The sequence below is a fragment of the Peromyscus eremicus genome, chromosome X, assembly GCF_949786415.1.
Source record: "Peromyscus eremicus chromosome X, PerEre_H2_v1, whole genome shotgun sequence".
In the NCBI taxonomy this organism is placed as follows: Eukaryota; Metazoa; Chordata; class Mammalia; order Rodentia; family Cricetidae; genus Peromyscus; species Peromyscus eremicus.
The window spans coordinates 598,270-614,208 of NC_081439.1; the positions used below are offsets into that span (position 1 = coordinate 598,270).

A 15,939-nucleotide genomic window follows, 5' to 3' on the forward strand; every position below is an offset into this window, starting at 1 on the left:
ATGGATCTTGAGTTACTTTTCTCTATTGTTATTCCCCATATCTGAGCCTTCATCTTGGACTTCTGTTGATTCGTCTGCCATACTGCCCCTCATACCTGACCTTTCACCCTCTGAGTGATGCACATCGTGTTCTACCTGCTGTGCACAGTGAGAAAAGTCACTTTCTCTTGCAGTTTTAGCATTAAACAGAGTGCTGGCACCTTCTAGAAAAAAGATATTGCCTACCACAAAAATGACAGAGATGGAAAATATCAGAAAACAAGATTGATACAGTGCTTAACCTCTTCTCCATCAAGAATTAGTAGCATGTCTATTTTAGCAGCCCTTGGTCTGACTGCACCTGAGATATGCCTTTGTGCACAAGGTGAAATGATGCTGGGAGGTGTAGAAACCACGCACACCCATGCCCCTCTGAGTCTCAGCATGACTTTCCTGGGTGACTCTGACTACTACATAGGGTGTTAGAGTAGTCACTGCATGATGACACATGGGAATGAAGGTAAGTGAGAGCTAATGCCAAAGCCCAGACACTCAGAGCCACATCGGACCCTGCAGGCCAGGGAAGCCAACATGAAGTGAAGCTGCAATGAATGCATGCATGTGTGCACTACTTTTTCTTTTCTAGTGTTGTATCCTAGAGCCCTATGCATGTTTGTCAGAGACTTTTCTACAGAGCTATACTCCAGGTCCAGGATGTGTGTTAAGTATTGTGGGTTTTAATGAATGAAGCTCAGACCTCTTTCCTTCTAGTGATTCTACTGATATCCCTGTATGTATGCTCATGGTTTTTCCAAGTTGTAGACAAAGGACATGGATTAGTGTTTTAAAACAACTAGAATACTTGCTTTCAAAATTCTACAGGGTGCTGTGGTACACCCTATAACCCCAGCACACTGGAGGCTGAGGGAGGAAGATTATAAATTACAGACCAATGAGAGATGTTCTTCATTTACTTTCTATTGCTGTGATAAATGCAAGGGGCATAAGCAACTTGAGAAAGACAGCATTTATTTGATCTTCCGGATTATGCTCCATCATGGTGGGAAGCGCAGGAACTCAGGACAGAAACTGAAGCAGAGGTGGTGGAAAAACACTGCTTACGATCTTACTCTCCATATCTTATTCAAAATGCTTTCTTATACAACCCAGGACCACCTTCCCAGAGGTTTCCCCAGCCTGCAACAATCAGTTACCAAGAAAATGCCTCCACAGACTTGCCAATATAATGGAGGCAATTCCTCACCAGAATTTCTCTCTTTCCAGCTGAGTCTAGCTTGTGTCATATTGACAACAGAAAAACTGACCAGTATATGGCTATGGAACAAGTTTCAGTATAGCCTGGTCTACATAGTGGGACCCTGAGTCAAAAGTACATCCCCCAACCATCCTAACAAAACTTAACAAAACAAAATCTAAGATGGACACAGTACCATGAATTTATAAATATTCTCTCTCTCTCTGTCTCTCTCTGTGTCTCTGTCTCTGTCTCTGTCTCTGTCTCTGTCTCTCTCTCTCTCTCTCTCTCTCTCTCTCTCCTATAATTCCCAGTTCTGGAGACTGTGGTAAGCAGATGGGAAATTTGATGTCACTCAAATTTAATGACACCAGGCTTAAAAATGAAAATGGCTATGGAGATATATATGATATCTCCATAGGTATATAAGATAATCATATATATATATATATATATATATATATATATATGATTTTCACTGTAAACTTGATTAGATTGAGAAAAGCCCAGGAGATTAGTAAAGGTCACCTGTGTGTCTATACATAAAGGTTTTCCCAGAGATAATGAGATCTTAAGGGCTTGGGCCTACTCAATGTATAAATCCCTTAATGGGTTCATAAGTGAAGGCATTTTTGAGAGATGGTTAAAAAGCAAGTGATGGGGCCTTTTTGGAGGAAGTTAGCGACTGTGGGATTTACCTGGGACTAGACCTTGCCCTGACTCCTTCATGTTCTCTCCTTTTTTTTTTTTTCTCCTTACTGTCCAGGAAAAACTGAAGATAACTCTCTAGAATATACTCCTATCACATTCTGTTCGGCCCAAGTTTATTGCAAATGTAAGTCTAAACTGAACCATCTCAAACTGTAAACCCCAAAGGAGGCTTTCCCATTGAAATTATTTTTCCCAAGCATTTGGTCAGAGTGATGAGGACACTAAATGATGAAATGTAACTCAATGGTAGAGACCTTTTGTGGCATACTGGTGATCCTCAGTTAGACCCTGGAAGCATAGCACAAAATTATTGTCAAATAAAGCTAAGCCAGGAAAAATGTCAGTATCCTACCATAGCTTCATTTCTGTCTTTACTGGTCCACACTTTAAGGGCAGCAGGGCTGGGTGTTGGGACATGTAAAGCCAGCATCCACTGCATTACAGAATTTGCATCTGTCACCTGGGAAGAGACAATAAAGGAGAGGGAGGGGAAAGAGAGAATGGGGGCAAGGATCTATTAGAAAAAACAAGAACATCATGAAAATATTTTCCAAGGGAAGGCAAAGACGACTGTGTAGATAAAGATGCTCACTACCAAGCCTAACAATCCGTGTTCAACCCCAGAAGTCACATGGTGGGAGAAGTGAACTGATCACACCAAGTTGTCTTATGACCACACACACACACACACACACACACACACACACACACACACACACGGACATCCACAAATTGTTTAAAAATGAGTTTTCTATCATGAATCAGTACCTTTGAGGCACCCTTCCTGTGGATGTCTGTGGGAGCCGGTTTTCGGGTTCCTCATGGCTTTACCCAGCAGGTCCACATAGAGGATGATTAGGACCATGGGCCTGAGTGCAGGTGTCAGATGTTCTGCACTTGGCTGTGCTAGGGGAGGAGGTCATTTGCTCCACCCCTTGGCTTCTCTATAAAAACCCTGGGGCAGAGACAGTCAGGGCCCATTGGAAAAGGTTCCAGGCCCTCTCGAGGCTATCCTTTATTTTCTGTTTATCTCTGCAAGATTCTCCACAATAAATCCTTCTATCTAATATTTCCTGCTGCTCACACTCAAGAAAACTCTGGGGAACCGTGGGGTTGGTGGGTAAACGCCCCCACAGAATGGCGCCATGAGCAGGGACTAAAGAAACTAGAAAAAAAGGGGGGACTAAGACGAATGAACAGAGACTAAAGACAAAGTGATAGGGGCTATAGATAAAGGAAAATAATAGTTTTGTTACAGACTTTTTGGTGAAAGTGCTGAGCCAGCCCTACCAGTGGAAGGGCATGCTAGTGTTATGGAAAAAGTATATTTTATATATATAATTGAGGGGCAGGAATTTTATCCTCGAGAGAAAAGGAAAACGGACTGGAAGGATGTCCGATGCTGCAGCGAAATTCTCTTCTGTCAAAATTTTCTATATTCTATCCCTTTCTCAATTTCTATCTGTGAAAAATAAGTATAAGGTATAGGATAGTAATATAGTGTAGGAAAAACTTAGAAGTGTAAGATTGTGTAGAAAATTAAGTAAGGCAGCTAAACAGAAAAAGTCTTCAATTTTCTAACTTGGGGGCTATGAACGCAAACTGGGAAAAAAATCTTTCTTTGGGCTTTACGGGTAGTAAAAAAGCTCTTCTTTGAGCTTATGGGGAAGAAAAAGTTTCCTATGGAAGCGTTTGTCCTGGGGACAGCTGAAATGCTAAATCCAAGCAGGAGAAAATGTTTTCTCCCTGAGGCAAAAATGTGGGTGTAAGAAGTCAAAAAGTTTAAAGTCCAAAGTTTTGGGAAAAGTTGGTCTTTCTCTCTCCTGGGGGGAAAAACCTTTCTCTTAAACTATAAAGCTTTTCTTGGAAAATTTTTGGGGAAAATCTCTCTAAAAAGCCTTAATCTTTCTCAAAAGCTCTCAAACTTAAAAACTAAAGCCTTTCAGAACTCTCTCTCAGAAGGACAAATTAGAATCACCTGAAGATATTAGTATGGGGACCACCTGTGATTAGCTCTAAGGGAAAACAGCAAAATTTTTAAGACAGCAAAACCTCTCTAAGTTCTCTTTCAAGCTTTAAAAATCCTCCCTGCAATGCAGGAGGCAGGGACAAGTTCCTAAAAACCTCTTCTAAGCTCTGTCTCTTCAAGCTAGTAAAAGACAGTGGGTCAAAGTCCCCTGAGGGAAACGCTTGGGAGAGAGTGGGTAAAGAGCTACAGAGAGCCCAAAAGGGCAGGAAACTTTACCTGAGAAAAGCAAAAAAGCCAAGCTTTTCAGTTACAGCCAGCTGAGGCATCAAGGGTTTTGTTTCTGAGTGAGCATTTCAGAATGAAAAGGTGCTCCTAACTGTCCTAAGCAAAGATCCCCTAAAGCAATGCAAACTCTGTTAGCATTGTATCCTCTCTTCTGAGCAACAACCCAGAGGTGACTGGCCAGTGTCTCTGAGTTGGAGTGCATTTCAGGGATACTAGGGTTCCTGCAGTGGCAAACTTCCTGGAGCGTACAGCTGAGGCAGGAAGGTGCAGGACCCAGGGGAAGATTGCTAATGAACAAAAAAAGCTAAAGCCAGTGGGAACAGCACAGTTGTCCACTTTCCTACAAGTCCCAGTTTGATAGGTCCACAGCTGCAAAAAGAAATCTGAGAAAAGCTTTCCTATCAGAGTAAGGACCTTTCTGGGAAAACATTAAAGCTGAACTGTGTCTGAAGCAGTTGTGATGCTGAGTCAGAATGCTGTCTGGGGAAAGAGCCCAGCCAGGGCAGAACAGAACTATCCAGGAGTAAAAGCTTTCTTTTCTGTCAGAGAAAGCACCTCTTTGAGAAAAGCTTTGTTTCAACTGACTCCCTGAGATGAGGGAGTGTAGCCCTGAGGGGTGACTGCCTTTGGCATAAGTTCTGTCCTTGAGCACCCAGACAAGCAAATGCAACCCACTAGGGGACTGGGCCAGGTGATGGCCTGATGAGGCAAAACACCTGTCCTAATGGGAGTTTAGAAATGGCAAAAACCTCCCTTGTTAGATTTTCAGTCTGTATGCAAACCACACAGACCCCGAAAACAGAAACGGACAAGAAGCTCCTACCTCCAAAAGCAGCTTAGCAGAGGCACAGAGCTGCAGACAGATACCTGAAGCTCTGCATCTGGGGGGGGGGTGGGAAGGAATAAGCAAAATAAGAATAAAATCAGTGGGAGAAAATCTCTCTGAAGGAGCTATGGAAAAGCTCTGTTGTAAATATTTGTTTTTCACTGACTGGCTTAGGCAAACACAAGCCCCTAGGAAAGTTGCTATCAGAAATTGCCCACCTCAATGAGCGCTAAGGAAGCAGGTGCAGTTCTGATTCTGGGGCCAGTGTCAAATGAAGGAGAGACACCTGTTAAAGCCAGCTGAGGAGAGACCAGAAATCTCCCAATGTGCCATAGCTGAAAATGTAAAATGCTTGTTCAAATCTCCCGTTGCAAAAGCAAAAAACTTTGTTCAAACTTCCCAGGCAAGAATTTGTAAGCAAGTCTGGTAAAAGAGAACCAGTTGACTCTCAGACCCGAAAAGAACTATGGGAAATGAAATCCATAAGCTTGCTTGCAACAAAGGACTGATATAAGGGAAATGCATTTTGGGAAAAGTAGTTTTTCCGCTAAAGATGGCAACATTGCCCTGAAATAATTGTCAGCTCGAAAATACGTTCATGGTAAACTTAAAATAAAGCTTTTAAAAGAATAAGGAGGACAATCGTCTAAGAGTTTAAGTGTCAGTTCCAATGAAAAATTGAAATGATACAGAACTAGGTGCTTTGTGGTTTGGGGCTCCCTTGGTAAAATGCCTTATGTACCCTAATAGCTGTGCAAAGTTTTTACGGTAGTTGGATGACAAAACGCTACCTTTAAGAGCAAACAAGCCACTTTAAAATCCTTGAGAAAGCAGTTTATACACTGAACTTTGTCTTAGATATGAAGAAACTTATGTTGAAATTAGAAGTTCTTTGCCTTTTGAACAAACTGCCTGCAATGAGTAATTCCTTTGCAAATCTAATTAAGGGGATAAGAAAGAGGCCTTCAAAAAAGAAATGACTGCTTTTGAAAGGACCAAGCAGATGCCATAACAGGCTGCTCAGTCTTCTCTCAGAGATCAGGCCTCAATTTCAGTTTCCTGAGACTTGAACAAGCAGTTTCTGGGAGGGCCATGAACAAAAGACATAGTCGTTGCAGTAGCTCCCTTTCTGCATGTACTCTGACTGCTCAAAGTTCAGCCAGATGTTTACTCTCTTGGGCCCCTCACCAACTTAGAGTTATGTGCAGTACATGCTTGGCCAGCCAGCCCCCATGGTGGCTCAAGGGCTAAGCCTGGACTTGTGCTGGACTGCCCCCAAAGTGATAAATTGTAACCACCAACCAGTAAATTCAAAGGTTACATATCCTCACCCAATTAAAAGAGAACAGAGATAAAAATAAACCAATCCGAGTTGCACCCGAGCAAAACTCCCCCAACTCCCCTGAAGGGCTTGTGGATTTTGCCTTTAAAAAAGCTAGCCACACAAAGAAAAAGCAAGTTCCTCCTGGCCTCACGGTCACTACGAGTGAGTGCTTTGGATCGAGCTTCCCTGCCCGCGGCTTGTAAACAGAAATAAACCTTGTTTTTGCATTCTGTACCTAAGGTCTTTGGTGGTATCTTTGGGGTCACAATCTGGGCATAACACTTTATAGATGGGAAACAAACTTCAGAGAAATCTGTCTTAAAAAAATAGTTGTTTCACCTGAAAGTTCCTTATAAGAAATCAATACTAAATATCACAGCTAATAATATCAGGAGTTAAAGCTAATGAAGTGAAAATACTAAATCCTGAAAACGCTTTTTCCCAAAGTAAGCTAATGAAGGATATGTTTCATGAAAGAACATCTATGTTCTCGACTCCTTTGAATAGTAACAGTTTTGGTGAAAATATTGGAACTAACAACAATCAAGTCAAAATGTTTCAACAAATTCAAAACACTATTCCACAAAAGAAAGCTGTCATGTTTTGTGGGCCATTTTAGAGCTCACTCCAATCTTCCTGGTCCTTTAGCTGAGGGGTAATGCAATGGCTGAGCATTATCCCAAGTGGAAATGGCTCAACAGTCACATGTTCTTCATCAAAATAGCAAAAGCTTAAGAGAAAGTAATTCAATCTTGCCAAAGAAGCAGCTCATCAAATAGTTAAAGATGTGGGGTGTGTCCAAAATATTTTCCTATCCCTCACTTAGGGGTAAACCCTCAAGGTCTTCTTCCTAATCATCTATGGCAAATGGATGTTACTCATATTGCAGAATTTGGCAAATTAAGATATGTACATGTGACCATTGACACTTATTCAGGATTTTTAATGGCTAGTGCACAATCTGGGGAAGCTACAAAACATGTAATTATGCACTGCTTGAAGTTTTTTTCGTATATGGGTATACCAAAAATTATTAAAACTAATAATGGTTCTGGATACAGTAGTAAGGCATTTCAACAATTTTGTACCCAATGGGAAATTGTACATAAAACAGGTATTCCTTATAACCCTCAGGGACAAGGTATTGTAAAAGGGCTCATAGCAGTCTTAAAATACAACTTCAAAAAATAAAAATAAAAATAAAAATAAAAAAGGAAGAAATTTACCCTCAATCTCCACATAATGCATTAAATCATGCTCTTTTTGTTCTGAACTTTTTGAATATGGATGTCTATGAACAGTCTGCCGCAGATAGATTTTGGCACAGTGGCACCCAAGCGACTTTTGCTCAAATGAAATGGAAAGATCCCTGCTTGGGATTATGGAAGGGTCCCGATCCTGTTTTAATATGGGGTCGAGGATATGTTTGTGTTTTTTCACAAGAGGAGAATGAAGCTCGGTGGTTACCAGAGCGTCTGGTAAGGAGCATGGAACTGAGGAAGGGTCAGCTCCAATGACGTTCCTATAAAGGAACCAGAATGAAAGTGGCTCAATTAGTGTTTCTGAGGTTTTGTCACTGGTTAATGCAAACAGTGAGGAAATAGAGTTCGGAGCTGTGCTGCTTTTGGCTTTACTAGCTCCTTTAGAAAAATACTTTATATCACCTAATAGCTGTGCAGTATTTTTGGGAAGAGCTTTACAGCAGCTAAATATGGTAATTTCACCCTCAGCCTGAAGTGAAGTTTTTTGGTAGAGCAAACCAAGAGTACTGCTGTAATAGAAACGTTTATCTGAATTGAAGCACTTAGGGGAGCTATTATGAATTTGGGTGAAGGGACAGCCTCTAGTTAAAAACGGTTTACCGCTGATAGTGCATCTCTGCCGTTTCTGGAACGGGTGAGAGAACTGGCAACTTTGGAGTGTGGCTTCGTCCTGGGAAGGTTACAGTCCCCTAGCAACAAGTATCACAACTCTATAAGGACAACACTCACTAAATCCCAGTGTTGTATAGCAAAGCTGACTATAAACTCTAAACTTTAGAAATGATGTACATACTTCCTGTCTAGTTAAGAGAATCTTTCTAATAGAGATAGTGATAATAATTAAGAGTAAGAAGTAGAAAAAGATGAAAAGATATGTGAGTTCGTACAAATTATTCTGTCTTATTAGATCTGTGTTAAGAAATCTTTAGGTGTTTGCTAAGTTAAATATACGCTAATGGTAGCCCTATATAAGTTTGTAAAATAGATCTATAGAGTTCCTTTAAGAATATAAGCTTGCGCCGGGCGGTGGTGGTGCACGCCTTTAATCCCAGCACTCGGGAGGCAGAGCCAGGCGGATCTCTGTGAGTTCGAGGCCAGCCTGGTCTCCAAAGCGAGTTCCAGGAAAGGCGCAAAGCTACACAGAGAAACCCTGTCTCAAAAAACCAAAAAAAAAAAAAAAAAGAATATAAGCTTGCAAGAAGTATCTAAGGTAGTCTTAAGACATGTAATAATAAGCTTGTAAGATGCTAGTTGTAAATGTAAGTTTAAATAAGAAATAAGAAGATGGAATGAATATAAGAAGTATATAAGAAGTAATAAGAAATATATTTGCTAAAGTAGTTCTATAGTTTCCTTAAAGAGTATAAATATGTAGATATTAATATGTTATATATGAGTTTGTAAAAATGTGTAAATGTTGAGTGTGAGTTTATGCTTAAGCACATGTTATATGTGAGTTTGTGAAAGTGTAAATATTGAGTATGAATCTATGCTTAATGTATATGGTGAAAGAACATGAGACACAGAAGGTAGTGTCCTAGTAGACTGCAAAGTAGGCAGTCTGAATGGGTTCAAAAGCTCCAGAAGCCACTAAGAAGCTAAGAATGGCAGACACCAGAACTAGCACAACAAGGAATCCACAGCTGAGATCCATAAAAAATCAACGCAACACAGAAAAACCTGAGCTAACATCAACGGTGCGGTTTAAAATATTACTGTAACTAAAAAGGTCTCTGGCTCAAGAATAAAAGTTGCAGAGACACTTGTTTGAACTAAAATTGTTAACTGCAAAAAGTTTTGGTTGTAAAACATCTCTTCATATTTGGAAGTGAAAGCCTGATACCAGAATTTATTTCTTGTTTGAACTTTTGAACTTAAAATGAGCTAAAACTACAGAAAGGTTTTGGTTATGGATTTCTTCATATTTGGAAGGCTAGTACCAGAATTTATCATTTGAATTTTGGGACTTAAGAAATGAAATGAACAATAGAGATTTCATTGCAATGGGATAATCTTGAGTTTACTTATAGTAATTACCTGGGAACTGTTTTCTGGAATTGGGTTAAAAATGGAACTGTTTAAATGAAGAAATTTATTGTTTTCTACCTTGATTCAAGATGCAGTTTTGTGTATGCATATATGCTTTATTAACTTATGATTCATGAATTGTTTTATGGAACTGTTTATGTAAAAATGGAATTACTTATGGAACTGGTTTTGTGTTACAAATGGAACTGTTTAAACAGAAAAGTTTGTGTTTTCTAACTAGGCTTGAGATTTTGCTTAAAAAATTATCAAGAAAAGAAGGAGTTATGAGTGAATTAAGGTTGAATTGTGTTTGCAGAAATTATGTTTAACCTATTGATATTAATACACCCTGGTTTTGTGGAGTTAAGGAAATATTTAAGTTTGATGTGAATATATCAGAAGTTTTTCCTATGTTCTGTTAGCAAGAAAATTCAAATGATTAAGAGTTAAAGTTGTAAGACGGAGAAAATTGTTAACTATATATAGCACCATATATGCTAATTCAAATGGTTCTGTTAAGAGTTTGCTTTGTGTTGTAAGATTGGGAGAATTGTGACTATGTATAGTAATATTTATGTTAACCTGTTAATGGTAATGATGAAGCTAAGGGATTCTTTAAGTTTGTAGTTAGTTGCCTTAAGAGTTTTTGGTTAAGAAAGGGCTTGAGGCAGCTAAGACTGCTGTAGTCAACTTGGACCTAATTCAAAAGAGAAATGCCATCTTTATCATCCTCTACTCCCATACTGGGAGGTGTAACAGCTATGGAGATTGCTGTAAGCCATTAATAGTTATTTTTATATATTAAGAAAGGGGGACCTGTGGGAGCCCGTTTTCGGGTTCCTCATGGCTTTACCCAGCAGGTCCGCATAGAGGATGATTAGGACCATGGGCCTGAGTGCAGGTGTCTGAGATGGTCTGCACTTGGCTGTGCTGGGGGAGGAGGTCATTTGCTTCACCCCTTGGCATCTCTATAAAAACCCTGGGGCAGAGATAGTTGGGGCCCATTAGTGAAAGGTTCCAGGCCCTCTCGAGGCTATCCTTTATTTTCTGTCTGTTTATCTCTGCAAGATTCTCCACAATAAATCCTTCTATCTAATATTTCCTGCTGCTCACACTCAAGAAAACTCTGGGGAACTGTGGGGTTGGTGGGTAAATGCCCCACAGATGTCTCATGTGTCAATCTATGAATTCCTTGTTTGCCTGGAAAAGCAAAAGCACATCTCCATTGTGTCTTTTCTGTGTATTCTGTATGTATTCTTGTGGAGAATAAAATGGTAGCCCACAGTTTCCCTGGCTCTTGCTTGCTTCTCTGCCAGCTCCCTTCTGCACACTTTACCTAGGTCTTTCTCCTCCTTACTCCACTGCCAGGAGCACTGCAGCACTCTTGACCCTCATTTCCTGCATTTCCTTTCATTGAAGACTCCTTACCTTGGAAAATGACCTCAAACTGGATATTAGGGGCATAACCTGGACATATTCAGTCTCCTTCCCTTATCAAGCACACGTCTTTTTAATGTTCCTGTCATCCCAGTGAGACCCAAACTCAGCTCCCCTGCAGATGATAGATAGCTCTAGGAGCTGTGTCAAGATGTCTCAGATACATCTGGGTCTCTTAGCTCTCATCTAGGGTAGAATGAAAGCTATGCTAGGTACCACCTCCATTTGGGCAGGGATATTTGTCTGCCCCACCACAACACCATGTCTCTTCCAGCCCTAGGACATCACTCCACATATTAGGTGTTTGTTGAAAGAATAACAACTTTAGTACAGCAACTGTGTCTCTAAATTCTGTCCTTAACATCTCCAACATGCCCTCACAAGAGTAAACACAGCCAATAGTACAAATGTCCACTGTTAGTGACTGTGTCAGGGTACATGAATATGGGACTTTGAAGTATGTGGATTGCATCAGACAGAAAACTTGAGAAAAACTTATCTCAGACTCATTTGTAATAAGGCAAAGCTAGTGACAGATGCTCACAGTGTTAACCTCTGTGTGAGCAACTGCAGAGGAAAAAAAAAGACTGTCCTTAAACACTTATGACTTCCTTTAACAGTCGATCATATGAGAGACAAGAGGAGTGCTATTCTGTACAGGGGACTGCCAATACTTGCTTTAAAAGGTAAGCGTGGGGACACACAGAAATACACATGGTTAATTTTTACACATGGTTAATTTTTATTTCTCAACAGGACACTAACATCTTACAGGGTGCTTATCACAGTAAAAAAAAATGATCACAGAGTTCTTGGTATCTTGCAACAGCAGTTCTGTGAGAGTAGTTCACAGAAAAATGGGAATAATGCTTACAGCTCACAATTTAGTAAGGACAATGCTTATAGAGGGAATGTAGTAATGGTGATGCTTATAGAATTCTTTGAACATATGAAGAAGAATGCTAATGAACTGGCACAAACAAGAACAATGGCAACAAAGTGCTTAACACAATTAGACATGTTAAGAGAGGTCCTAGAACACACTCAGAACAGCAGTACTTATAGAGTAAAAACACAGTACGATCAGTGCTATAAGAGGGACACACAACAAGAGCAATGCTAACATCTGACACATAGTAGGACCAATGTTCAAAACAGTCCTTCCATATAAAAGTAAAATGATGCTTAACATTCACTGCTGAGAATTTTTCTTTTTGATGCTTAGGATTTCACAGTTTTGCTCATAATCCTGATACTCATCATGTTCTTGTTCACATCACAGGCTTATTTCTCCTGTCTGGGACAGAGACAAGAAAAAAAAGGAAAGCAAGTATCAGTGAGATCCCACTGAGTTCTTAGTGTTCAACTCCCCCTCCTTCACTGCAAAGCATACATGTCCCCCTTCTGCACAACCTTGGAATCTCTGCTCTTCAAGCAAAGCCTCTGCTCAGAGCTCATTGTCGGCCTCACCTGGCCTCTGAATTCCTAGATCAGAGAAAGGTGTGGCCTGCACATTAAGAGCTGACCTGGGATTTGGGAGCCTAGAACATTCTGGGCAGGAAAGATTTCTAACATAATTCATAGGGAGTGGGGAAGCAGGGGATATTGCATTCAGCCATTATGTTGCACCACAAAGGACAAAAAATAGATGATTGGCAGGTCCAACTGGCCATGTGGGATCCAATATTATGTGAGAAAGGTGTATATCCTAGGGTGTACAGTATGTCAGAGGGTCACTTACAGGTCCAGCCTTCTTCTTCTTCATCATCTTCTTCTGGGTCACTGATCTCTTCATAGATCACTGGCTTCTTCCTTTTCCTTAGCCTATGGCTCCAAATGTTCACATCCCTTTCATTGAGCCCTGAGATAAGGAAGGGTAGTACATGAGAGCCAGGTGGAGAGAGGGTTTCTGGGTCTGCTTTTGGAACTCACGTGTACCCATGGGTTTTTTTCAAGCACTTGTTTTTAACATCTTCTGGCACAGACAGACTGAGACAGCAGGGTTTCACCAATTTGGAATAAAGACCAGTTCAGTGAGAGCCTTCCCCTGTGACCTATTTGCTCCAACATGTACCTGTGAGTGCATATTAGAGCTGGAGCAATGACTGGAATGAGATACTTTACTAGGTTATCATGTGGGACAGAATGTATGAAGAAGGGTTGATGACTTAGCTTAGTGGTGCTGGAAATTTTCCAGTATAAGGGAACTGTTCAATGTAAAAACAGAAACAACAAAGTGACAACAACAAAACCACCTTGCAGATATCAAGCTCCAAATTTCTGAATCTATTATACTTACAGTGGGAGCCTGTGGAATCCAGCCTGCTTAACTGCAGAGTCACAGTTCTTTGGAGACAGTTTTGACTGTTTGTTTTTTAGAGCTGAGAAGCCAGAAAGAAGAGCAAGGAAACATATTTGGCTACACTGTTGATAATTATGTCTGTTAATCAAGTGTGATTGAAGTTCACATGGTGGCTCAAGCCTCTAATCTCAGTATTTGGGAAGCTAAGGCAAGGGAGCTGCTGTAAGTCTGAGGCCAGCTGGGAGCTGTAGCATGAAGCCCAATCTTTAAAATTCCATGCTATTTTCTCTGGTCACCTTTCACCTATATTCTATCTCTTACCTGAGCAGTGAGAAATATGTGTAGTCACTCATCTCTCTCTCTCTCTCTCTCTCTCTCTCTCTCTCTCTCTCTCTCTCTCTCTCTCTCTCTGTGTGTGTGTGTGTGTGTGTGTGTGTGTGTGTGTGTGTGTGTGTGTGTGTATGTAGAGTAGGAAAACAGCTATTCTCTGCTAGGCATGGTCTGTTTGCCTCTAGTCCCACCTACCTGGGATAATGAGGCAGGATGTTTCCTCGAGTCTATGAATTCAATACCAGCATGGAAATAATATAGACTGTGTTTCTGAACACATAAGCAGGCAATTCCTTTCCAGGCTGAACATACAGAATAACATTCAGTTGGGAGTAAAACTGTATTTCCTTAATATATTTTGATATACTAATGGATAATATTTATCTTTATTAGATTTGAGTATGCATTTATGATGCTGATTCTGAAAGTTTAGATAGATGTATCATTTAAAATTGTAATTACACTGTGATTCATGAACAGTATTTATCATAACTTTAAGAAAGAAGTATTTCAAGTGTACGGATACTAATGGAGAATCACACTGAGTTCAGTTGGAGCTCAACATTATCTCTCAAAGTGCTTCAGATCTGTGTGATGCCTTTAAACAAACTAGCCACAGCTGAAGCTGTCTGTTCAGCTTTCACCAACCTCACCCCCTTCCAGGTCCACTCAGCATCTATACATTTACCATTTACTTACTGCCAATAAAAGTATACATCCTCCTTTTGCATGTTTCAGAATTTTATGTGGTGCCCAAGTACGTAACTTTCCAACACCACTCTTCCCTCAGCTCTGACCTGAGGAATGGGAGATTTGTCTGTGAACTTCCCTGGCATCTTGACTAAAACGTTTTTTTTGTAAAAGCCCCTCCATATCTACTCACCTTGACTCTCACGGCCACGACCTTCATCAGATTCACTGAGCACAGGTTTTGAGGCCTCTTCCTTGGAATCCATGAAATCTGGGAGATGGGCTCTGAGGCCTAGAAAGAAGCAAAATGTTTCTTCCTTATCGGACAACTGAGAAGACGAATGCAGGGTGCTGGCACAGGGATGATGGCAGACAATAAGGGCCACCAGAACAAAGGCCTGCAGGAGAGAAAAGTGCCGGCTACAGGGGTGAGTGCTATGGTGGCTGTTCTCTGCTTTCAGCCCTGTACAGGATGGAAAAGAGCAGGAGGTTCAGCAGTTACCTTGACATTTCTCTTGAAAAAAGGAACCTGGAAGAGGCTGAGAAGAAGCCACAGCATAGAAAGGGACTGGAGGACACTCAGCCTTGTCTGAACCCAGAACGTCTTCTTACCTAGACTGGTCATGGTGGTGTAGTTCCTTTTCATATACACATAGGTGATTTTCTCTGAAGGACTCAGCTTTGTCCATTCTTCCTTAGAGAAGTGTCTGGAAATATCCTTGAAGGCCTAGAAAAGAAGGAAAAATTCAATCTGGCAGCTAATCTGCTGTGCATGTGTGCCATTCAGTCAAGAGTATGTCCTCTGCTTCTATACCTCTGAGGTATACTTGGGAATTGGGAGAAAACCCTGATGGTTGATTGAGAGCAAAGAGAGAATTTTGTGGACACACTGTCCAGCCTGTTCCTTAGCATGCAATAGAGATGTGTTCTACTTGCTTGTTCTCCGCCCACCTTCCAGAAGGATATAGGAGTTGCCAAATCAGTGTAGCACAAGGTCGCAGATCTGCTGACTTCAGAGATGCTGCAGAAAGATCCTCTGACTTTGGATGTCCTACTGTAACATTACTACTCTTCCCCAGTGCTTCTGCAATCACCTACTAAGAAACCTAATTCTCCATGGTGTTTCCTGGCCACTGCTCCGCCCCATGAAGGTCACCTCACCTTACATGTCTTCTCTGGCTTATGCTCACTTTTCCTGAGGTTCCTTGAACAAGGCCTTCTTCTATTCATGGCACTAGGGATGCAACCTTGAAAGAGAGCTTGAAATTTCCAGCCTGTGAAGGAAGGCAGCATCAGCCAATCACCTAAAATTAAATTCTACTATTTTCCATTATGGCTTGTTTGTCCCTGAGGAATTCCATGGACTAAAGTCTGGGGACAGACGTATCTGGGTTAAGAATGAAAGGGTTCCTGTGGCATGACTGAAATGACTTTGAGTCTCTGAGAGAAGGTCAGACACTGCTGTTACTGGGGTATGTTTTGAACTGAAGGGCATACAGAAAGATCTTGGTGGATGAGTCAGGCAGAGCAGGACACTCACC

General features: G+C 40.9%; 1 protein-coding gene across 1 annotated transcript; it reads right to left on the reverse strand.

Annotated features, from left to right (window-relative positions):
• Positions 1-12: 12 nt before the first annotated feature.
• On the reverse strand, positions 13-15,628 carry LOC131899630 (protein SSX3-like). The gene is made up of 5 exons (XM_059251132.1): positions 15,560-15,628; positions 15,011-15,125; positions 14,592-14,690; positions 12,818-12,937; positions 13-221 (listed from the first exon to the last, which is right to left on the reverse strand). The coding sequence occupies exons 1-5, from the start codon at positions 15,626-15,628 to the stop codon at positions 13-15; spliced, it is 612 nt and encodes a 203-aa protein (XP_059107115.1).
• Positions 15,629-15,939: the final 311 nt, after the last annotated feature.